The 25,047-nt window shown below is 36.5% G+C and overlaps 1 protein-coding gene across 1 annotated transcript; it reads right to left on the bottom strand.

Annotated features, from left to right (window-relative positions):
- Window positions 1-569: 569 nt before the first annotated feature.
- capn7 (calpain 7) lies at window positions 570-14,693 on the bottom strand. Its single transcript, XM_017477965.2, has 21 exons — window positions 14,297-14,693; window positions 13,086-13,194; window positions 11,318-11,475; window positions 9,815-9,882; window positions 9,445-9,651; window positions 9,255-9,341; window positions 8,972-9,098; window positions 8,785-8,870; window positions 8,481-8,574; window positions 8,024-8,170; window positions 7,653-7,759; window positions 7,356-7,476; window positions 6,838-6,982; window positions 6,659-6,758; window positions 4,758-4,893; window positions 4,598-4,673; window positions 4,011-4,156; window positions 3,594-3,656; window positions 3,341-3,471; window positions 2,606-2,698; window positions 570-1,613 (listed from the first exon to the last, which is right to left on the bottom strand). Exons 1-21 carry the CDS (start codon window positions 14,396-14,398, stop codon window positions 1,469-1,471), a joined length of 2,448 nt encoding a protein of 815 aa, XP_017333454.2. The 5' UTR covers window positions 14,399-14,693; the 3' UTR covers window positions 570-1,468.
- Window positions 14,694-25,047: the final 10,354 nt, after the last annotated feature.

The following is a 25,047-nucleotide window of genomic DNA, read 5'->3' as shown; positions in this document are numbered from 1 at the left end:
TTTTTTTTTTTTTAATTTATAACTTGGAGTGAAATATTCCAAAAAAGCATCCAATAAGTGTACAGCGTAGGTGGGAAATCGTTTAATACTGTTTAAAAAGCATCTCAGGAGGATTCCTCTAGAAATTTCTTGAGAAAATGCCAAGAATACATTTCTGGAAATTCGAGGCAAAAAGGGTGTCTACATTGAAGATGCTAAAATACTAAATTATTTTTATTTATTTTGGATTTTTATTATCACATCATCATTCCCATAGTTCCATTTGTGTTATTCCAGCATTCTGATTACTTTATTATTATTATTATTATTATAAAATGTGGAATAATAAAAATAAAGAATGTGTCTAAACTTTTGAGCAGTAGTGTAGATTTCTGTAAAGCTGAATTGAATTATGACTAGAAAAATACAGGAAAATGGCTGAACATTGCTGTTATTATGGTATGACTAAGGGAAAACATATGGAGGATGAATTATGTAACCAATCTGGTTGTTTCACAACATTCATAATTTTTTCATTAATGCACTTTACTTAAACATGCAAGGGTTTCTGCTTCTCAGGAAGAAAACCATTAACAGTGAATCATTCATTTTATTACATCTGGCACACATGGGTGTTAAGGAAAAAGCTGCTGTTGGTGTTGTGATCTAAATCTTGTGACTCCAAATTAGGACTCATTTTTTATCTGTTGCCCCATTTGATTCTGTAACGGAGGCAAGATCGTGTGGCAGCTACTGCATGCAGCTCAGTTACAAAATGTATTTATGCACAACACCTACATCAAACATTTTCAGGATAAAATAACGTGATCTGAACCTTCACATTTTATTCCTTCAATTTAAATAAGTGCATCTGAGGGATGAAACCAAATTAGAAGGTTAAACATAATCTACAGTAATAAAGTAGATATTTATTTGGCTTCAGTGTGATCAGAAAATATAAATTGAGCACCACAAATAGGTAGAAAACTTCTTCCTTCCCAGAAATAAGGTGTAATTTGTAAATAGCAAAATAAGCAATCTGGCACAATTTAATATATATAAAGATGAGTGTTATGATGCTCACATTCACACACAGTTACATACAGTAGTGCTCCACCACACTTATGTTGCCAAGGCAAGAGTCCTAAGGTACTTTAACAAACAACACTGTAAATTTCAACAGATTTATTGCAGTCTCCTGAGTGGAATAAAATAAATATGTATGCACCCATGTTGTCAAGAGAATTTAGTGCATGATTTTGGAGCATGTGTTTCTTACTGACTAACATCTTGTTCCAAGCACTGTACAATGACGAGGCGAGCCAGGCCAACCAGAGCATGCCAAGTAAACAGATCTGTTTGACTATACACTGTGACAAGAGAAGAAACCAATAAGAACAGAGGGACAGCAGGCATTTCCGTACCAGTGAGAAACTGATGAGAGACATCTTTTGTGGTGTAACAGCTTATAATAGTGGCTACGGAGTTGTCACTGGAGCTGAGACACTCGAAGAGGAGTTCCACTGGAAAAATCTAGGAAGAAGGGCCCTTCTTGGTTGGGCAGGAAAGTGGTGGGGATGACATTGTAGATGCCTGCAGGGACATGATCCAGCTCCATATAGCAGAAACCACACCTAACGAGAACAGAGGGTGAGAATGGGTTATACATCATGGTGCTGTGGTTCTTTTTTTATTATATTTATTTGGTTCATTTCTATTACACAATAAGCCCAGAACTGACTTTAATCCATTCTGTGCCTTGCTTTTACAGACAGTAATAGAATTAAGACAAATATCTGATTCCAGAAAACTTTTAAAAAATGGCTTCAACCAATACCTGTGAGATGTGATGTAACTTCTTTATATTTCAGCATGGTTTATGTCAAAGTATAAACTGAGTTTCAAAGTTTAATTACATTTACAAAACACTGGTAATGTGATCTAAAAAGCACTAATATACAATCAGCAGCGGGGTGCAAGCTGCATGCATAACGCATTCTGTGGAAATATCAGCAGGTCCCTCATTTATTTTCCCATTCACTTTCTGCCTAAGATCATATCCCCCCTTACAGTATAAAATATAAGCATTTAAAACCCAATGCATATGTTTGGTTAAAAAAAATTAAAAAAAATTTCACACAAAAGGGGCTGAACCTCACTGCTGACAATAATGGCTGTAACCAATATTCTAAGTATACATGGTCATATTTTCTTGTCTCTGTCTGGATTTGTTTTAGTTGAATAGTATTTTACTTTCTAGTAAAACTGACTGTTAATAAAAAAAAATTAAAAAGTTGTTTTAGCTGCTCTTACCTTCCCATGGTTCTCTACTGACTGCTGAAATAACACTGCATAGGCCTATATAACATCCATAAGTAATAATATTTGTGTATAGTATATTTTAATGTATTCCAAACAACTGAATTCATTAAAAATCAACCATTCCCCCTGCCCTGTGCATAATAGTTTGAATAGTTTGCAGTACTTTAGATAGAGACTTTCATGGCATTCAGGCACTATCAATATCAGTAGTTCTTGTTCTGTATTTTTTCCACAACATAATGTTAGTGCTGAATCAGGCTCCTACATGTACACTTCTTTCTGTGTGAGAACAGCTGTACATTACCTGTAATCTCCACTGCCCTTTTTCTGGATGCCTGAAGTCCCTGCATCTCCTACGGTGGACACGGTCAGGACCTCGAAACCCACGCTGTACTGCCTGTTGAGGGAAGCCCAATAACATTCATAACACTTTAAAACTCTTTACTCCCACACACTACAGAATAGACAGCCAGGCTTATGCATCTCAAAATTAATTGGCATTCCTAGAAGAACGAAGTCTACAAATTCAGATAGCTGACAAATTAGGAAAACACAGTGGCTCGGTTATCCCAGGGGAGACATTTTGCTGGCATGGTTTGTGACTACTTGTCCCGTTAGAGGGAAGGATCACTGCAAATCAATATTAAGCTGCAAAGCCATAGGGCACGAAGGCTCACTGAATGGTATGAGTATGATTTATGATGTAAAGACAGCAGATCTCAACCCAAATCAACACCTCATCACCACAATCATTTAAAAGACCAGTTGAGGAAATATCTTTTAGAAGATTGGTGTTTATCCATCCAGTAGATTCCAGAGACTTGTAGAATCTATGCCAAACACTGAAGCTGTTCTGGTGGCTCATGGTGGCCTTATTAAGACACTTTTCATTGCGTTTTCTCTCACCTATCTATAAATCTAAATTCAAGCAAGAACTTAATATAACAGCAAATCAATAATGTCAATACAAAGTGGGCAGAAAGTTGGAGAAATTAATATGTCTAAAGACTGGAGGTAATGAGATCATATATAGTCTCACCTCGAGCCTCGGAGCTCGATGAGCAGAGGTCCGGATTTGTCCAGGTTGAACTGATAGATTGGATTATGCTTATGGGTGTCCTTATAGTTTCCACATCCTCCTGCACTGATCCCTTTCCACTGGCCATTTATCTTTTAGGAAGACAAGGTTTTCATTAAAAACATATAATAATATATAATATAAAACAATATAATACACACAATATAATAATACACAGCAAACAATAAAAAGTATATGATACAAACTTGCTTACCCTTTTTGTGTGGGAGAAGGGTGATGAAATTTTGGAGAAATTAAACTTGCACAATGAATAGACCTGGAAGGGAATATAGTAAATTCATACTAATGAATATTAGAGCCACTCCTAAATGGCATGCATCTTATTATATCTAATCTCTGTGTAGTATATGGAATATTCATTTTACAATTTGCAGAAGTGTGTGGAAAGTGGCATGGCATGCCATTTTCTCATGGAACCCTCGAGACATTAATAAAGAGCATCACATACAGTAATGAGCTATGAACACTCAGCTATGTCAATACATTATTAAATCATATTTCACAACCAAACGAAACTAGGCTAATATCACAGATAAACATTTTTTCAGTCGCTGCTCTGCCACAAGATGAAATATGAAACACAAAGTTGGAGAGAAAGACAAGGAGTTACCCTTAATGTGTAGTTGATGGTATTTTGCTTCTCATATTGCGACATAACCAGTGTAAATGTGTGAGTTCCTGGACTGGTCAGTTTAATCTTGGTCAGGTAATGTGGGCTGTTAATCCTGATGCCATCAATATAAGGGGGAGGGTCACCTAAAAGATAGACACAGAGAGCAGAGAATTTGCTTTAAAAAGTGATGAATTCACACATATGGCTGTCTATTAGTGTATGCATCTCCTCAAAAACTTCCTGTGAGTTTAAGGTTCAAACGATGGTTATTAAACAGATCATTTTCGCTCTACAAGCCGATCGGTTGACCTGTGTTCCAAGCCGCTGTAAAATGTCTGGTGTGGGCAGTACATGGTGGTGTCAGTGTGATGGTGTGTGGAATGTCTTCAGATCTCAACCCAAATAAGCATCTTTTAGATGAATTTAAAATGGCTGTCCACATTACACTCTACTAGAAACAAGAGGTGTTCCAAATAAACTGAAAACTTGAAAATGATAAGCTGTATTTAATGCAAAAAAAGAAAATATAAGGAAATAAAGGCACATATTACTTATTTCAAAATTTTCATTTATAAGATACATACTTGGATAGTAAACCTTCCTGCCATCATTCTTGTAAACCACTAAAGTGATGAACTCTCGGTTTTGAGCAAAGTCATCCTTAAAGAGTAGAAAAAGAATAAACAGTTAATATCAATGCATAAATTGAAAATGAAAATGACCATGCTCTGTGACCAACTATACCTTGTCTGTGATGTGTCTTGTTAGCAGCACCCATACTGCAGCTCCACCTTGTGGGCACTGCACCTCCAGTTTGTACTGAGGGTTATTGGCCAAACTATAAACATCTTTCACTGGACCCTGTTTTCCATCCCAGCTACTGCAACAGGCAAATCACTGTGCATGAACAATTACTGCAGCAACCCTCTTCACTCACAATTAAAAAACTCTGTCACCCAGATCAGACACATGTTTACAAGACTGTTTCACTGACCCACAAGTGCTCACGAACACATACACAAAAATATGCACACAGTTACCTCTTCTTCTGATTGAAAATCTGTATTGATTTTATCTTTACTACTACTGTTAAGTATTAGAATGAGGCTAAATCTCAATTGAGCTGGTAAACTGAGAACTCCGGTCTTAACGTCAGAGCTTATGGCAGGTGTTTCCTTTGACGAGACCATTATTTTCAGATATAAACACACTTTTTCTGCTGTTATCTCACTTAACCAACAACCACATATCAAAGTTTGGGAAAAGAAGGTTTTGTATATGACCAGCTCACTCATAAATGAATTATATGAACAAAAAATCTATCTTAGCTGACTTTCTAGTCCTCTGCATGCTATCACTATACAACCATTCCTATGGTCACATCCAAGAAGTTGATTTATAATTATCCTTCCATGTGATGTATCCTATAAATAACTCCTGGATAATTCCTGTATAGGTATCATGGATCCACAGATAGGGGAAAACTTTTATTAAAGTACTTTTGGAGTAGATGGAAGGATGTAGCCCCTATATACAATCCTGTGAACCAAATGTCACTAGAACAACTCTTCAAAAGCTGCATTCGGAGCACACCCACGCGCTTCAAAGGCTTAAGCTGCATTCCTCTCAAGCTTGCTACAAACTGTGCAACTCCAAGTACGACTGGGCAAGAATAGACAGTGTTTAATATAATTTCTTTCAAAGTTTTACTATGTTTAGCAATCTACAGTGTTAAAGCTGCAAACTGTTGAAATTAGCATTCTTTTAATCACAGGGTACCATGCGCACCACTGCAAACCTCCCTTCTTCTCTCTTACAGTGGTTTAGAATTTTCTACATTTCTGCATAAATATGACCTAAAACATCATCAGATTTTCACACAAGTCCTAAAAGTAGACAAAAAGAACCCAGTTAAACAAATGAGACAAATATATTAGACATGGTCATTTATTTATTGTGGAAAATGATGCAATATTACATATCTGTGAGTGGCAAGAGTATGTGAACCTTTGTTTTCAGTATCTTGTGTGACCCCCTTGTGCAGCGATAATTGCAACTAAACATTTTCTCTAACTGTTGATCAGTCCTGCACATCGGCTTGGGGGAATTTTAGCCCATTTCTCAGTACAGAACAACTTTTCCTAACATGAACTGCTTGCTTCAGGTCCTTCTACAACTTTTCTATTGGAGTAAGGACAGGACTTTGACTTGGCCATTCCAAAACATTAACACTCTTTAACTAAAAGTGTTGTGGACTAACCCAAGAAGTTGACATCCACTCACAAAGACACAATGACTTGGTGCTGGCATACATAGTCCCCTGCATATGGAGACTTTTAGGATACCCTATACTTCCTGTATGCTTCCTGTACAGCATAAACAGGCCTATTTCTCATACACCTTTATGTTCTGACATACTTACACAGTGTCAGGATCATTTTTTTTAAACTGAATAGGTTTCTGAACAGACCAACTTTAGAAAGGTACCTAAACAGGAAATTATTTAATGCCTGCCTGCCAATTAGAAACTAGTATTTTTTATGTCCATGGTCTGGTATAGGACAGAAAGGTGATCAAGCCTGGCATGTCAAGTAATAGTCATGTAATGACCTTATGAGACATTAGAAGAGTAGTACAAGACTTACCTGTGTATGCAAGAAGACTCTTTGAACAGTCCAGGATTCCAGCTCAGGTAGATGACATCATAGTATTGACATAAGTCTTCCCATATGATCCAGAACACACCTTGAATACAGACCAGAAGTTAGCCAACAGGTCTTACACATCTCTCCATTTCACTAAGTGTTAAGAAATCCCCCCTCACCATTATCAAACTTTTGTGCAGTTTTGGGGTCAAATTTGAGGTACTTGAGTAGATCTGGTGTCCAGTTCTTCTCATCCCGCTCGCTGTAGCGGCCCTTCCACCTGAGATGGCTCCAAGGGTTCTTCAGCTGCAGGAACTGTTTCCCCTGGAGCCCATGACAAACAGAACAAAAATTTAAGTGCAGAAAGGAAAAGTATGGGTAAACATAACACACAAAAAGACCAGGAATGAGTCTGAATTTTTAAACAGTCACAAACTCAATTCATTTTTATTTCTTTTTTTGCTTATTTTTGCCTTTCTCCATTGCTAAAATGTGCATGTGAGAGATCTCTGAGACACACAGTACAGTTCCAGAGATTTGTAGCATCTATGCCAAGGTGCGCTAAAGCTGTTCTGGTGGCCCAACACCTCATTAAGACATTTTATGTTGTTTTTTTCCCCCCATTAATTTATCACCAATTTCTATATATACATTAGCAGTAAGTCATGAGTATATGGTTGGAGGCTGTGCAACTGACCTTGTATTCCCTGATGTCTAAGACAGCATAGGCATGTGTGGGCACCAAGCCCCACCTCTCCCCTTCCTCCTCAGTCATTACACCTGTCGCTACAGTGATTAGGACATCTCCTTTGTGAAACCTGTTAATGGAAATCCACATGGGAATTGACTCTAAGAAGCACTGCCAAAATGTTCTGCCTGTTAAACAAATAGAGTCTTTGACTAGTGCACTGGAACACTTCACGAAGTGTGTGTGTGTGTGTGTGTGTGTGTGTGTGTGTGTGCATGCTTAGTTTGTACACTCATGTGTGTTCACCTTTGGTACAGCATGCGAAAGGTGTCGTCCTTGTTAAAGGACTGATTGTCTGAGTGCATAGCAATGCGTTCTGGAATCCAGCCAGTCAGCGCATGCAGGTCAATATTCTACAAAGGAAAATAACAAATCAGGAAAAATTCAGAAGTCATGGACTTCAGAGGTAACAACACAAATTCTCTCAATTATAGTCTTGATTTATAATCTTGCTTAATCTGTGAGAGTCTGGATGCAATGTTATTTCTGTCCATATAGGGCAGCTGTAATCTTGCATATATGTGTAATCAAAGCCTTCTTTTAATAAGTGCATTTCTATTATAAAATTCATATAGTTGAAATGTAAAATTAATATGTAGTTTGTAGTCTATACTTACAGAGTTGGAGCCAGGGAAATCATATCCACCCATCACCTTCATGTAGGCTTTCTCTATGAGGGAAACCCACAACTCGTTTCGGTTACTTGAGTAGGAGCAGAGCAGCTCACCATTGCGGTCCACAGGGAGGAAATCGTCAATGATCACCTTAAGAGGAAAAATTACAAGAGAACTCGGTCACTGGCAAGTAGTCAGTTTCTAAATATTGTCCTTCTATGTTGATTAAATTTATATAAACAGCAGTTTGACACATGTGGCAAATCATGTTTTTATTATTATTGAGACTAGTTCTATTACGTTATTGTTTCGATAAGAACAGCTAATTCACAAATTCTTGTATGGCAGAGGCTCACATAATATAAATTCTGCGTCGGACCACACCATCCACAGGTCATTAATTATTTACAGCAGCCCGTAATTACAACTTTGCTAAAACAAGATAACACAGTGTTTGTACCTTTCTAGGGACCCCATTGATGTGTAGTTTCACCATGTATTTCCCACATGGGTTATACTCTGGCTCACCCCTCCTATTCTGAGGATAAATGACGCTGTAGATCACAAACACACACAGACATGTTTCATCACTGCATTTCATGTTGTTTATTATATGACAAAACTGACTGTCGGAATATCTACAGCCATGGTTTCCAGTAAACATGTAACACACAGCAATCACTACAGTTGGTGGGAAAGTCGGTCGGAAAGTCGGTGAGAAAGTCAGTGGGAAAGAAAACATGCATAACTGTATCTGTAATTACCTCGTGATTAATTTCTTGTTGAACCGTCTCTCATATGCTGCGCTGATGGCCAAAGAGGCAACAAAAGAACAGTCTGATACCACAGTCTGCAGGAGCAACAAACTTAATGGTGTTAAAATTTAAAACCATTTACAGCTGCTTTTACTTTTATATTCCTCAGAAAGTAGAACACAGGAAACCATGACACCTGTTTGATGCTGAAGCTCGACACAGTGAAAATCATGGTGGGATTGTTGCAAATGTCATCAGGTCGGACCCAGCGACAGAAGATGGCTGTCTGTTTAGGCGATAAGGCCAGCTTTCCACATTTATCCCTGCAGATTATTGTAAATGATGGTTCTTTTTTTGTTTTGTTTTGTTTTTATTAAAGCTTGGCAAAAGAACATTTTCACAAGTAAAAATAGCACATTTATCAAGTTGTGTGAAGCAAAATATATCAGATCTGAAAGGGTACATCAAACAGTACTCACGAAAATGGAACAGGAAAGGCAAAGCGTTCCCTTAGGTCAACATTCATGAATGGCACATATTCAATTCCATTTATCTTGGAAGTCTTCCTTCAGGAGACAAAACAGGAAATTTAATAGGAACAGTCAGCTATAAAAAAAAAAAAGAAAAAAAAGCATGATTTAGAGTGACTATAACTCCAGATGTTGTTACCTGAGCACTTCTATCTCCTCCTGTGTGTAGCGCTGGCCCTGTGGCTCACTAGACTGCACTGCTCGCACTGGCTGTGGCTTGTCATGGAGGGAGAAATCTGGACCCAGGGGTAGGTATTGCCTCACTGGAGGAGGAGCTTTAACATTGGAGGAAGTAGGCTTTTCCTGGGGCGTGGGTTTCGAAAGGGCATCTTTTAGTCCTTCTGCCCTGAAGTATACAGATGTAGAGAAAAAACTTAGAGAAGTTGGTGGTGAAATAAAATGAATTGCAAACCAACACATTAGACAGACATACACTATAGTGTGGAGGTTCTGTGGCATGGTGAGTATTGTGTTTCACAAGCAGAAGTCATTCAGTCTTTGTAGTTTACCTGTCCAGTGCCTGGCGAGCTAGCTGCTTCAGTTTTCCCTGTAGAGCTTGATCCGAAGTCTCACTGGACTGTTGGAGAGAAGGACAAGAGAGTTCAGAGTTTACTAGGTGAGCAGTTCAGTTTAAGACAGGGCCAATATGGGACTCAACATCAGCCACATTACAATCACTATTTTGCTGCCTTCCCTCCACTGGCTTTCTGTAGCTGTGTGCATCAGATTTAAAACACTGAAAGCCAACCGTATCCTATCTAAAGGCAGTTATTAAACCCTGCTCTGTACCACAAGGAAGACATGCATCAAAACTATTTCATCACACCAAGGTAGTGAAATAAACTACCCCTAGCTATGTGAAGGCCTGAATCGCAAACACTGAAGACCCACCTTCAATAAACACTTGCGTGAAAGCTAAATCTGCAGCTTTACTATATTCTGAAACCTATTTATTTGTGCTACCATGAGGATATGTTACTCGGACATTACAAAGCACTTCTGTAAGTCACTATGGGTAAGGCTTTCCACCAAATGCTATAAATGTGAGTTGCTTAAAAGATTTAGTTTAATTCAAGTTTATTGTTATTATATGCTGTTATATATACACATATACACACATACGTACACATATATACACACACACATACATACAGCCCTCCGCTAATATTAGTACCCTTAGTAAATATGAGCAAAGAAACCTGTGAAAAATTGTTTTCATCATTTAACCTTTTGGTCTTTTGTTAAAAAAATTCACAAAAATACTCTGCTCTCATGGATGTCAAACAATTGAAAACACAACACAGGCTTATCAAAAAATATATATCTTTGTTAAATGTAGATGTGCAACAATTATTGGCACCCTTTTAGTCAATACTTTGTGCTACCTCCCTTTGCCAAGATACCAGCTCTGAGTCTTCCCCTATAATGCCTGATGAGGTTGGGGAATACGTGGCAAGGGATCTGAGACCACTCCTTCATACAGAGTCTGTCCAAATCTTTCAAATTTCAAGATCCACACTGGTAGACTCTCCTCTTCAGTTCACCCCACAGATTTTCTTTTCAGTTGACTGGAACTTCTTGATTATTGCCCTGACGGTGGAAATGGGCATTTCCAATGCTTGTGCTATTTTTTATAGGCACTTCCCATTTTATGAAGCTCAACAAACTTTTGTCATACATCACAGCTATATTCCTTAGTCTAACCCATTGTTGTGAATGAATAAGGGAATTTGGCTAAGGTAATGTGTTGCCTCATGGTTGAACATTTTCCTGTTCCTGATCACCCTGGTGTACTAAAACAAATGTACTTCAAATATATTTCTCTCATAAGAATACATAGAGGTGACAATAACTGTTGCAGACCTATATTTAAAAATATACATATATTTTTCGGGGGATAAACCTGTGTTGTGTTACCAATTGTTTGATATCCATGACAGCAGAGTATTTTTGTGAATTTTATTTCTATATTTAATTTTATATATATGTATAAAGGTGTCTGCAGAACTCACTGCTTGAATGCACAGTTCCACAGCCTGAGTGTAGAGCTCAATGGCTTCATCAGTGTTACCCTTCTCATCCTCTTCGAAAGCCTGGGTTACCAGAAAGTATGAACGCTCCAGCTCCAGCTGATGCTTGGTTTTTAATGGGTCACTGCTCTGAGCTTGAACTGGTGAGGGAGACATGAACAAAACATTTCAATAATTCATACAATCACATAAAAGGCACTGAACACCAAGATTACAAACGGCAAAAAATATGCAATGTTTGGTTAGGCTTTTTATTTTCTACCAGTACAATAATAATGTTAAATGCTAAAAATTCACAATGTTCTGAGTTAATATTGGTAAATGTTGAGCTGTTATATCCTGTTACTCCTTGACAAAGCATTCCACTGATGTACAACAGATGCAATAATTAATAACACATTAATAACAAAATTTACATGTGCATTACACACATAAGAAGGGTGTGTGGAGTGCTTACTGATTAGACGATTTAGTAAACAAATCTGACCCATTATTATCATCTCAAAGAAATTAAATGATTTACATTTCCATTTCCATACAGAATTATAGGCACTTCATGAAAATCCAACAGTTTCAGACATGTGAAATTTTAGTTACAGCCCTAATTTTGCGTAACGGTATTTATAACTGTTTAAACAGGCCATTACTAAGGGCAACAACAGAAGACTGAGAGTTAGGCTTGCTGCGATAGTCTGTGTTCCCAGTTTTTCCGGTGCTGGGGCCGCACACCGATAACATCACTTGCCCATCGTGGCACCGCCTGCCCCCATTGTCATTTTGCCTTTTTATAGTAATAAAAATTATTTTGTTCAGTTAGAGAATGGACGCTACAATTAAAAACTCAATGTGTCTGCTCAATTCAGCATGAGCCAAATGAGTCAGAGTCGCAGCACAGATCAGCAGGAGTCAGATTTAATTTAGCACGAATGAGAGTGAGCCGAGCTGACTGACAAGACGATGGAGGAAGATTTGGTTTCAAAAGTTCTATGTTTAATATAAGTGACTTTGTCATTGTACTGTTTTGTAATAATGAACCAACCATTCAAGCAATTGCCGCTAATTCGAAAGCTAAAGTTAAAAGTGCTGGGCCTCACGGGCATTCATAAGTAAGGGGGAAAACCAACTGTGCCCCCCCAACCCCCCTTCCCTTCCCACCCCTGGTGATACCAGTATTACCGGTGTTGTCACACATCAATTAGGCGGTGGGAAATTTCCTCACTGTCAGATTCCTACTGAGAGTAAATAAAAGGATTTTAAAAAATCTTTCAAGAATGACAATTTGTTTGTACTTCTTTAAAGAATTCCTTATGGATGTAAATAATTTTGGCACATGAAAAGGCAATTATTTATTAAAAAAAGAAAAAGGAAAAGAAAAGACAAAAAAGTAACAATAATTGGAGAGATTATTTTTTGGGGACAAATAGTCTCCCATATGGTTTGACAGCGATGTTTTAATTATTGTGTGTAATATTTGTTTTATCCTCACTAAATGATATACGTAGAATGTGAAGTTTATTTACTCATTGTAGTAATAGAACATGAGCACACTCCTATACATTATTATGACCATGATGACATAGTTTCATGATGATGCGCGCTCTCAGCTACTCACACCCATACACAAACCGGCCTGAATAAGCCTTAACGAATTACAGAAAGTAAGAGGCACCTATGAGGAAAGTGTAAAATTAGCTACAGCATTGGTAGATACGCCCAGGTCTTACAAATCCTGATATTTCTGGAAACTCACAAGCATTGAGTAGAGTCTGTACTCGGTCCAGGTACTCATTCACCTTTCCCTGAATGTTTTCCAGTTTGGACCCTGCCATGTCAGCATAGATAAGAGCTTGGGCTGCCTCCTAAGGAAAAAATAAAAATAAAAATAGATAAATAAATAAATAAATAATTAAATAGATAGATAGATAAATAGATAGATAGTCATTATTTCAAATGAAATAGCAAATCATGTAATTTAACATGTCATGTACAGTGTTTTTTTTTGTTGTTTTTTTTTCCTCTGGACAGTTTAACATTAACTTACCATGATTACAACAGGACTGAAGAGTTTAGTGTTTTCATTTAATACATCTATTTCATCTCACTAAGATCATTAACAAAGACTTTGTGGACTAAATCACAGTCTGTGACACTCCTGAGCTACAGCAACAACTTTTGAGAACACCAAAGTATAAATTAAAGCAATGAGTATAAAGACAGGTGAGGGGAAAAAACAAAACAAATTGGCTCTGTTCAGCATTGTGTTGGTATGTTTTGGATCCACTTGTCCCCTTGGAGAAAAGAGTCACTGCAAATCAATGCAACGTTACTCAGACTGATTACTTTGACCCTATGTTGAAACATTTCCATTCTGATCAGAGTGGGCTCTTTTAGGATGGTCCACCCCCACTTATAGTGCACGTGGACTCACTGAATGGTTTGAATAAGCGTTAAAAAAAATTAACAGTCCACCACAATCAAAACACTGAGGGAATATCTTTAGGAAAAAAATGATGTTCATTCCTTATGCAGCACCATGGTCATGGAGGAAGGTTGTTTCCTTCCACAGTGTACTATAGCAGCTGTATACTTTATGACTGAAATGATAAATAAAGCCACTGGACACCAGTATTGTTCCAGAGACTTGCACTATATAAAGTATTAATAAAGTATTACTTTATTATTAATCTCAATGAACACTAAAGCTGTTCTGGGAAATTGTGGTGGCCCAACACCTTACTTAGACACTTTTATTTCTGTTTTGTCATGTTTTATCTGCATTTATTGTTATTGTATTGTATTCCTGTAAGATGTTTGTTTGTTTTTTAATCTAACCTTAAATAAAAGCTGAAAGCCGGAAGTCACCAGCTGTAGTGTGCTTTAGTTCACAACACACCAATAAGCTCCACTGACTTAGCTTGCTTGTTGACCTACGTGGCAGTAAAATGAAAGTATGTAGCTTACCTTGTAAAAGAAAACAGCTTCGTTGTATTTCCCTTTCTGGTCGTGTAACACCGCTGATTTTGCAAATTTCACAGCGTCCACCTCCAGCGCACTACAATCCATACTGAAGATAAAGTGTCACTAGCTGATCAGCTAGTGCTACAACTGTTATCAGCTATTGCTTCATTGTTGCTAGCTTAAGCCTCACCGCTAAATACGCAAATACTAAATATATTAACCGGGGCTATCCAGACAGAGGTGAGATTCCGCGCTGTAGGGTTTTACGTCACGAACATATAGCGTGTTTTCAACGTGTCACTGAAATTTACACGGTCCAAACATACACCTATGCCGAAGTACCAGAAACTTCCTACATTCGCTCAATAACAAATCCCCAAAACAAGCAGTTTGGTGGGCGTTTCCCGGAGCTGACAGTACGCCATTGGCTACATCTCAAATGCCGCTTTACTCCTTATATAAGTGCACTACATAGGGAACGAACAATAGGTTTGTACGCACTATGTCACGCACTATAGATATAAACAGGGAGCTATTTGGGATTTAACCATAGCGTGTCATTTACTAAAATGTGCGACGTCATGGGGAAATCCACGCTGCTACAGGCTTGACTATAATTTGTGTGTAAACGTGTTTGTTATTTACCTGCGACACAGAATGCGTTTGATATTTCTTTTACAATGAATAAAAAAACATTTTACGTTCAGTTTCGTGGTCATTTAACCACTTAGTGAAGCACTAAGTGGAGGATTATTAGATGAGGAATTGTTTAAACCCAAACTGTCAGTCTCTAAATGATAAGATTCAAAGGTCAAAGGTCCAGAATGCAATCTCAAAGTAAGGAAAGTAATGTAATAAAGTCGAACACACTAACACCCATACAGCACACACACACACACACACACATTTACACTTACTTATTGCTGATCAAAATGGCTAAGGTATTATAGACTACAGTTTGACTCAACCAAGCAGATACAGTTTATCTAGACTGTATATTCTCAGCATCACAGCAATAATAATGAACACACATTGATGTGTCTAAGACCTATATCAGGAAATGTTATTATTTCAGTGTATTTATAAAGACAATATGAGCAATTTCTAAATCATGAAGATGAATGAATAATGAAGATGTGTAAGACCAATCGAGATAAAAGCTGTATTTATTAGGCAGTGAAAAGCAATAAACCGGTCTCAAACTTTATGCAGTCAGGGACAGTCATATGGGAAATAATACAGGCCACCACAGACTAAAAGAGCAATTATAATAGAGTACCACTATAGTCTAAGAATTTAATTTAATTTACCATTATGAACCATTAGCTGGGAAGGGTAATATAATGAAGGATTGGTAGTTCAGAAATTAACCTGTAAATTTGTACAGCAAAGTACACACAACATTTTAATTGTGTCATGAAAGAGCAAAGTGTTTTGAATGATCATTCCATCCCACTTCTCTTCAGTTGTGATATCCTTATGATTAACAGCAGCCTTCCATAATCTGTGCCTTTCTTCATATAATATCTGAGTTTTTTTGGCCCTGATTCGTGACAACTTTTCCAACCTTGAACAATATTTAGTTCACTTGGTTTATAGGGAATATAAACAGAACATCCATATATACCACAGTGTGGCAGTCTTCACACAGAGAGTCAGTATTTGTGTAGGGATTCAAAATGGTGGACAGGAAAGTACACACATTTTTGTGACTTCACATGAAACAAAGGATTATAACAATAACAAAATAAAATAAAATCCCAGCCATACATACATTGTTCTCCACACTGCTCTAAAGGCCAAGCTTTTTGTTTGAGTTCAACATTTAACACAAATATGAACCTATTTGCATAATGACAGTATGACTTATGATTAATTTGGAATAATTTAATTCAAGACTTCCTTTCACGTATGCATCACGATTGTTGTGCACACTTCCTCTATACTTCTTGAAATATTGTGTGCTCAGTTCCATATGATACACCTTGTTCATGCATGACTGCACCCATGTAAGCAAAAGACATTAAGGTCATAGACAACACCTATTTCTATGGAATGAATACTGCTAGTGATGTATCATCAGGGAGTAGCTCAAAAACCAAGCAGCACATCATTCTCAACTACTGGCTTGAAGCAATTGAGAATCAAGATGACTTGATAGGAACTATACATGAGTACGCTTTAGAAAGTCCAACAATGTGTGCACTTCATGAGGAGGCCTAAGAATGAAAGTTTATGCCATTTATAAGTGATGATTTTGGGTGGCATGCTTGGCCGCCTCACAGCTCCAGGGTCCCCAATTCAATTTTGAATAGAGCTGCAAATCTAATCGATAATAATCGATAATGAAAATCATTGTAAATGAATCTCATTATCGATTAGTTGGTCTGCGGGCGGTACGGGGTACATTTACCCATTGCATTACATATGTTCCGAAAACACGCATCAGAGAGTAAATACTAAAGTTTTGTCCCAAATGATGTACTATACACTTACAATATGCACTATGCGCTCTGTCATCTAGTGTATGAATTTTAGAAGGGTAGTATCTTCTCAAATGGACCATGAGGGGTGCTTCTCAATACTCAAATTGATGCTTACTCATTTCCTCGCTCCTCTGTCCTCCAGCCCATGACCCGGAAATCAATCAACCTCAACCATCTTGAAGGATATATCAATTCTCTAATTGCACTGCGAGGAGGTGAGGTGCTTCCAGAGGAGCTAGGAGCGATGTCCAGAAGTGTTTCTTGTAGAAAAACCTGATGCATGAATAAATTCTCCTCCTCCTTTACATCTGCCACAATCTCAAACAAAAAGTCCTTCGATGATGTGATTGAATTTTGTGTAAAATAAAATTAAATAATAATATACCTACAATGAGTATTGTAATGTATTGATCCTTGTATGTTTGGATATGCAAAGCTGCACAAAAGATTTGATACTCTATATATTGTTTATTAATTCACTGTTGATTAACCCAGACATTTCACATACTATCAGTGCATTTTCTTTATTAAGACTGTTGTTATTAACCAAACTCCAATAACTTAACATCACATCAAAAAAATAAATATAACGGCAGAGCAGTGAAGTGAGGTAATCCAGCTGAGCAAAGACATCATTACTTGATGTCATGTTGAATTTATGCTTGAGAGCGTGAGGCTATTCCATTTGACTTGCTTCAGTTCCTTTCTCCTCGCATCTCATCCTTGCATCCTTCCCTCACATCCTATTGGTTTGGAGCTAAAATGCAAGGAAAAGAATCAAGGAAAGGAAATGAGGATGCACAAATAAAAAATGAGAAACACCCTACTTCATTCCCTACATTGGTTCACTCATTTATACCCACAATGCACTCTGATTTTGAGTGCACATCCAATGTACACTTGTCAATGCACTATTTCCCATACTCCAATGCGAGACCACAATTGAACGCAAAAGAAAAACATACATGAGGGACAGTGACACCGGAGATGCAACTTTTACAAATGTATATGTAACTTTATTACACATAACTTTATTTATGGACTTTAATGTTGTAAAAATTTATATTTCCATTGTTAATACTGATGTCTGGTGAAAATTTAATGGTAATAGCCTCATTGGAAATATATTTACTGAAAAAAATGTTGACGTGTCCAATACTTATTTCCCCTAATGTATATATATAATTGGACAAACAGTTGTGCTAATGTACAATTTTAGTCTGAAGTTTATATTTGTAATCGTTAGTTGCAGCCCTACCATAATTTAGCTCAGCTTACTGTCTGTGTGGAGTGTGTTCTGAGCATGTTCTCCAGTTTTCTTCCATCTTCCAAAAACATGACAGTGGGTGGATTAGCTACTCTAAATTGTGTGTGTGTGTGTGTGTGTGTGTGTGTGTGTGTGTGTGTGTGTGTGTGTATGTGTGTGTCCGTCCAGTTGCTCCACAACCAAAATAAAGCCATAAACAGGATAATGAAAATACCTCAAATTAATCATTTTGAGTGGATTGTCAGGAAACAGTCTAATTGGGAAGCAAGGCCAGAAAGCCCTGCATGATTTATGATGCTGAAATCAAAAACAGAGTCAAGGACTTAGTTTTATTTTCATTTGGCAGGTATTATAAGAGCATGTTCTTCTATTCCACAAATCTTGATTCATACAGTAAAACAGCTGTCAACGCTTTCACTTTCCCCCACAACCCACAAATAGGACACATAATAAAACAGCAATGGAGTTCCACCAGTATATTTTATCTCAAACAATGATATCAAATAAAAATAGTGATCTCAGACAAAATATGTCAAGATTTAACATTCCTCTATACTACATAAATTCTATTTGGAGTTAGATTTTTATTTCTATATGTTGACCTATGCCTTATTATATATTTAATGATAACTTAATTAGTCTGTACCTCAAGCTGCCATGCAAGGCACTAACTACCTCCACCATGCTTGACTGATGAGCATCTATGTTTTGGATCATGAGCAGATCCTTTCTTTCTCCACACTTTGGCCTTTCCAGCACTTTGGTAGAGGTTGATTTGGTTCCAGAACTTTGTGGCTCATCTCTGTATTTTTTTGCAAATTCCAATCTGGCTTTCTGAATCTTACTCCTCATGAGTGGTTTGCACCTTGTGGTTCCATGTCTGGTTGCTCAGTACACCAGTGGTTACTTTCTTTTTCAGGACATTCCAAATTGTTGTATTGGCTATGCACAATGTTTGTGCAATGGCTCTGATTGATTTTTACCTCCTTTCTCAGCTTCAAAATGTCTTGCTTTTCTCCCATAGACAGCTCTCTGGCCTTCATGTGGGTTTATCATTTTTAACAACAAATGTTCACCACCATTTTTAAGTTTGTAAGACTTACCACAGCATGCTGAAATGAGAACGTGAATTCTAGTCAGCAAGAAGTTCACTCTAAAATGTAAATTTTGAATGTCTAATTTTTTTATTAATAAATATTTTAATGATAGAATTGCAAGCCACATTTTCATCTGAAACCCAACAACCATGACACATTTCACTGCATATTCACCACATTAATACTGTAGATGCTGTCTAGAAAGTCGTGCATGATACAGGCATGATGAATACGCAAGGTGCAATCTGTGAATAATGTACATAGATTTAAAAACCTAAGCAGTGTGGATCAATATCAGGTGTACAGGATTGCATTTTTGTGTAAGCAAGACACAATCTGTGTCAACCTGTGTTAATAATCTTTATGAAAAGTTTGACCAACCTGTATATGCTTTGGCTCTAAATGTACTACTCATGATGTGTTAAAACAGCATTAACTGGTTAATTAAGGTATTTAATAAAGAAAATGAAGGAAATAAAATTATTAATAATTCGGAATGTTTTTAAGATTGCCGTGAAAGTCTGACCTATAACCTTGTTTTGAAATAGAGTAAGCTGAAAAATAATGCTTCCTAGGTATGTTTTATGAACACTTACAGCAAAGTTTGTGAATTGTTTCAAGAATTCACATTCCTGAGAACAGAAGAGTGATATACATGTGTTAAAGCAACATACTTTCAGAGAAAATGTTCATAAAATAAAGCCTCAATTATCTGCAATGAAACTTGACAAATGGTACAGAAGGACCATCAAATGCACAAGTTAGTCTTGCTGATGTTACTAATGTCATATCTATCAAATAGAAGTACCCAAATTGAATTATTGCAATCACAGTCAGTCTGACTGCATGTATGATTCTTCAATCAACCATTTGTTAAGATCCCTTACTATGCTTATAACTTTAAAGACATTGAATAAGTACTTTATTCCTCTAAATACTTAAAATGAAATTACATAATTGCCACAGTCACAAGGCAGTCCAGTGTCACTTTTTAGGCAGTCCTCTGAAGTCGTAACACACCCAGTGCAAAGGCTTCCATTAACATCAGACCTAAAAGCAGACAGCGTACAGACTATAGAAGACCTTATATAGAGTAATCACATGTGGTGTACATTAGTGTTTAGTCTTCATGGTCATGTAATGGGGTTAGAGACAGACGCAATTGCAGTTAAGAGCTTTATTAAGAGGCAGGAAGACAAATCCAAAACGTGTAGCACAAACAGTCATAAACAAGCAAAAGGCCAGGCGACCTGAAAACAGGATGAACTAGGAGAGACAAGAATAAATAAACATGAGAACTAAACAGGATCAAAAACCACAAATCAGTGACCGCGGATCAAAAGGCTTGGTACGGTTCTGGCAGCTAAATACAGACACACAATACTTCATCTTGAACAAAGACACATGAGGGGTTTAAATAATTAACATAATCAAAGGTGGTAACACAAAACAGCTGAGACAGTATGAATTAACCAATAGAGGGTATGCATGTGACATCACTGTAGCCGCACTCGCTGTGGTCATTCCCACTGAGTGGCAAAAAGACTGAGTATCAGCTTTGAATTCTGTGAAAACACAGAAAAAACAAATCTAAGATGGTGGAAAAGCTGTTGTACGATCGATTGTGCTAACAGATTCAACAATCTTTTTACAGAGTGGCAAAAAACACAGAAAGGAAAAGTAAATGATGTGTCATCCTGCTTCCTCACTCCAGACATAACTGCAAACATCAGCGCTGCCATTCATGTACATTCATGTACAATGGCCTGTCAAAACTGTCCCGGTCTTCTCTGCAATTTTAAAAATCAACATTGTATTTCTATCATATAGTATCTGTGTGCAGGGTGCCCGCCAAATGTGTGTGTATGTAGGTCCTTTTACTTTTGAAAAGCAGGTGACTTGAGGCTGCTCTCTAATTGGCTTACTTCAGATTGTCCTAGGGGCCCAGCTCATTGCGCACGCCCACATTTGTTGTTAGTAGAGATGCACTGATGCTTATATTTTTCACGCTATCGTGAAATTTTTTACCACAAAACACCACTGATACTGTGTATAAATTATACACCAATACCAAAGTTGGTCCCATGTCTTTTGAATCATTATATGAAACTGTAACAGTCAGGCCATTGTAGTTTATCTTCACACTTAAGGAGCTCCAATACACCAGTGGAGGATTGGGCTGCTGTTCTTAAATGTGCAACAGCCAGTGATTTAGTGGAGAACATGAATCTCTTTTAGCCTCAGCCCTCTGGAGATTAAGACTGGTTTGTCATCATCACATGTGGCATTTAATCAAAATCCTTATATTTGAAACATATCACTGTTAAGCTTTATACATGTACTGGAAATTGCCATCATGATTATGTATAACTATAGTGCTAGACAGAACAAATTAAGCAGTCTTGAAAAAAATAAAATTAAATAAATAAATAAATAAATAAATAAATAAATAAATAAATAAAAGAAGCATGAAATAGCCCATAAGCCCATTGATTAATTAAGATTTGGCGTTATTAAAACATAATGAAAACATTTGGGTTTGAGATCAAAAGATGAATATGTGACAATAGATCAGAAGTTTAGTTTTCAGTTTCAGCTGCTGGCACAATAAAACGACTTTCCTGTTTAATGTACAACTCCAAACATCATTTTAAGATGACTGTTTGGCAGATGTGTTCTGGGGTGTAGCAGTTTGAGAATCTGGTCAATAAAATATAGACATGATTAACATTAAATCATGTGAGTAATTAAAATAGCATTGATAGAATTTGATTTTATTGCATGGTATATAAAATCTGCAATAATCAAAACTTAAATAATTTGGTATAATACAGACAATTTGAGATTAATATTAAAAGTAGCTTTGCAGTAAGCAAATGAGTAAAATGTACTGATGACCTAAAAAGCAGCTCCTTTGTCCATGTACTAAACTGAGTGCATTTTAAACTACACTTATCTAACTTTTTTACAGATGTCAAAATGTTTCAATGAAAACAAACTCCTCCTTTTCCTCAAGAATTACAAAGAATAAGGCCATAATGTAATAGAGAATGCAGTAATACCCAGGAGGGATTTCGTTGGAAGTGCTTGGAAATGAGACCGGTTTACTTCAGAAAACAGATGGCATACTGAGGAAGGAGGTTTATGTAGAAATACTAAAGTAATTTTTAGTATAAAATGTCAAAGCAGTTTGTCTAGCACATGCACCAACACAGACTCCAAATGATTAAACAAAAAGGTACAACAGGGAATTAGTAGGATTATAGCATTATAAAATAGGGTGCTAACCTTTACTCCAGCTAGTCCTCTTAAATTTGGATCCATAAATAGTTAAATACTTAAAAAAAAAAAAAAAAACTTAAAAATAGTTATATACAATACAACTTATATATATATATATATATATATATATATATATATATATATATATATAAGCTACTTATACATTATTTCTGTAATTTCGAAATAATTTAATGAGATCAACGAAAGTTTTTTTGTTTTTAAACAATTAAATAAATGTGCCATGTTCAAAGCTTGTTATACCTTGTTGTCTACTACATTGCAAATTAAACTTAAGTTACTTCACTGCACAAACTTCAATGGTTTTATTTGCCACATACAGTTATACAGGGTACAATGTGTAGTCCAGTACTGAACAATTGATGAAGAGGCACATGTGTGCTTTTTAATTCTCAAAGACTTTCTATACAACTTTACTGAAGGATTCAATTGTCAGAAAACAAACATCTGCTACTCCTCCTGAGTCTTGCCCCCAACCCCACACTTTCACTTGAACCAAGTAGTTCCTGGAAAGATTGCTTGCTGTTTTTGGATAGTGGGTGCACATAATTCTAAAAATGTCTTTCTGCATGTTGCTACACCACTAGATTAATGAAAAAACATAACTGCATGCATGACTCCTTCACCTGCAGTTTGTCTGCTGTTAATGTAATGATTATGGTAATAACTAATATATCCTTATCACTAACCATTACCATATACTGCATATTTATATACTGCATATTTATATACTGCATATTTATATACTGCATATTATATATATATATATATATATATATATATATATATATATATATATATATATATATATATATATATTAAAAAAATTGTGTATGGTTCGCATTGCTGTCCAAAATAGGAAGAGGTTATATTTTCTCTGCAACTTTGTTTCTCTCATGGTTTCTCCAAGGAGTATCATAGTTCCAAGAAGTTTTCCTTGGAATTGCAAAGCTTGGCTTGCTCATTGAGGGTTTAGGTACCGATGCATGTTCTATTCTATTTTTTATTTGTTTCTCTATGATTATTATAAGCAGAATTATTTAAAAGGTATTATAATCATCAATGTGATTACACAACATGTTCTAAATATGATATAAATAGAATGGTGCACACCTGAAGACCTGGATATCCAGGTCCTCCCAGTCCATTAGCTTCAACCTCACCCTAGTTATTGGAGAAGGAAATATTTTAAATCGGTGGCAGAAACAAATATAATGTGAAGAATGATGCAAGATTACAAGACTACAAATATTAAAAGTTTTTATTTTCACTTTTAGATATGTCATTGTTGTAGATCATACAGAATATATGTCTTAGTATGAATGTATTGCCTATAGTCTGCATGACTGAAAAACAATAATATCTATGGTGGCGTTAGCTCATATGCAATATTTGGATGAACTTTTTTATGAACATATTTAATTAAATGAAATGTGAACATTACAATCTTTCATGCATCTTAACACCTTCCCCTGAATGACCATAACAAACCCTACACCCTGAACATGAGTGGGTGAAACATAGCAAACTAATAAATATGCTGAAATAACTCACAACTCATGGGATCCACTAATGACTACTGCTGGTCCTGGCCTCCAGGAGATCCCCCTAGTCTTCGTGAACCTTTAACACAGTACAGTGTAGACAGTGGAAACAGATAAGGCACATGAAAACGCATACAGTGGCAATTATAAATTCAAATACAAATTTTATTGGTCACACACAACCATACACAATATGGCATGCAGTGAAATGTTTTTAACAACTGCCCATTGACCATTACTTGCATACAAGCAGATAAAAAAAATATATTCAAAAAATATTATATAAAGAATAAAAAAGATAGGTGGCAGAAAAAGTGTGTGGGGAGAAAAGAGTGTGTTACTACAGTTACTTGGAGAAATTTTATTCTGTGATTTGTCAGATTTGGACTGTGAAAAGGTATCAGGAAATAAATTATAAGTGTGGATTGACTTTTATAAAATATGCAAATGGAAATACAACAGAAAAGGTTTGAAAAAGAAACTAAATTGCCCCATTGAAGTACAAAATAATTAAAAAGATACATGACAGAGCTACAGCATGTCTGTTTACCGTGTTGGGTAAACATTATGGATATGAAACACTTAAAAAGATAGAAATCACAAATGCAGCTGCCTGTGTGTGTGTGTGTGTGTGTGTGTGGGGGTGGGTCTGTGTAATAGTTTTGTTGTCAGGCTATTAAGAAATTTCATACACACACACACACACACACACACACACATACACACAAATAATCATCAGTTTGATCATTTTATTTGATTTTATCAACCTTTAATCAACCATTCCTAAATTCTCACAGAACAAAAATGCAGCCCATGCATAATAAGCCAGAACCATGTTTAGAGAGAGAAGTTAAAAGAAAAACAAAAAAAACAAAACAAAAAAAAGGCCTTGTTTCACCTCAAGTTTGGGTTTGAATGGCTCTCCTTTATGACCTTTCAGACCAGAGACTCTGCTTAGACCCTGCCATGAGACAGAAAGAAGAATCGTGATGATAAAATATCAAAGGGATATCAAAGGAAACCAAATACTCTGAATGGAGGAATTACTGCTGAGCCCACT

This window comes from Ictalurus punctatus, chromosome 1 (genome assembly GCF_001660625.3).
Source record: "Ictalurus punctatus breed USDA103 chromosome 1, Coco_2.0, whole genome shotgun sequence".
Classification (NCBI taxonomy): Eukaryota; Metazoa; Chordata; class Actinopteri; order Siluriformes; family Ictaluridae; genus Ictalurus; species Ictalurus punctatus.
Note: the sequence above shows the minus strand (reverse complement) of the source record. Positions and strands in the feature narration are given on the sequence as shown.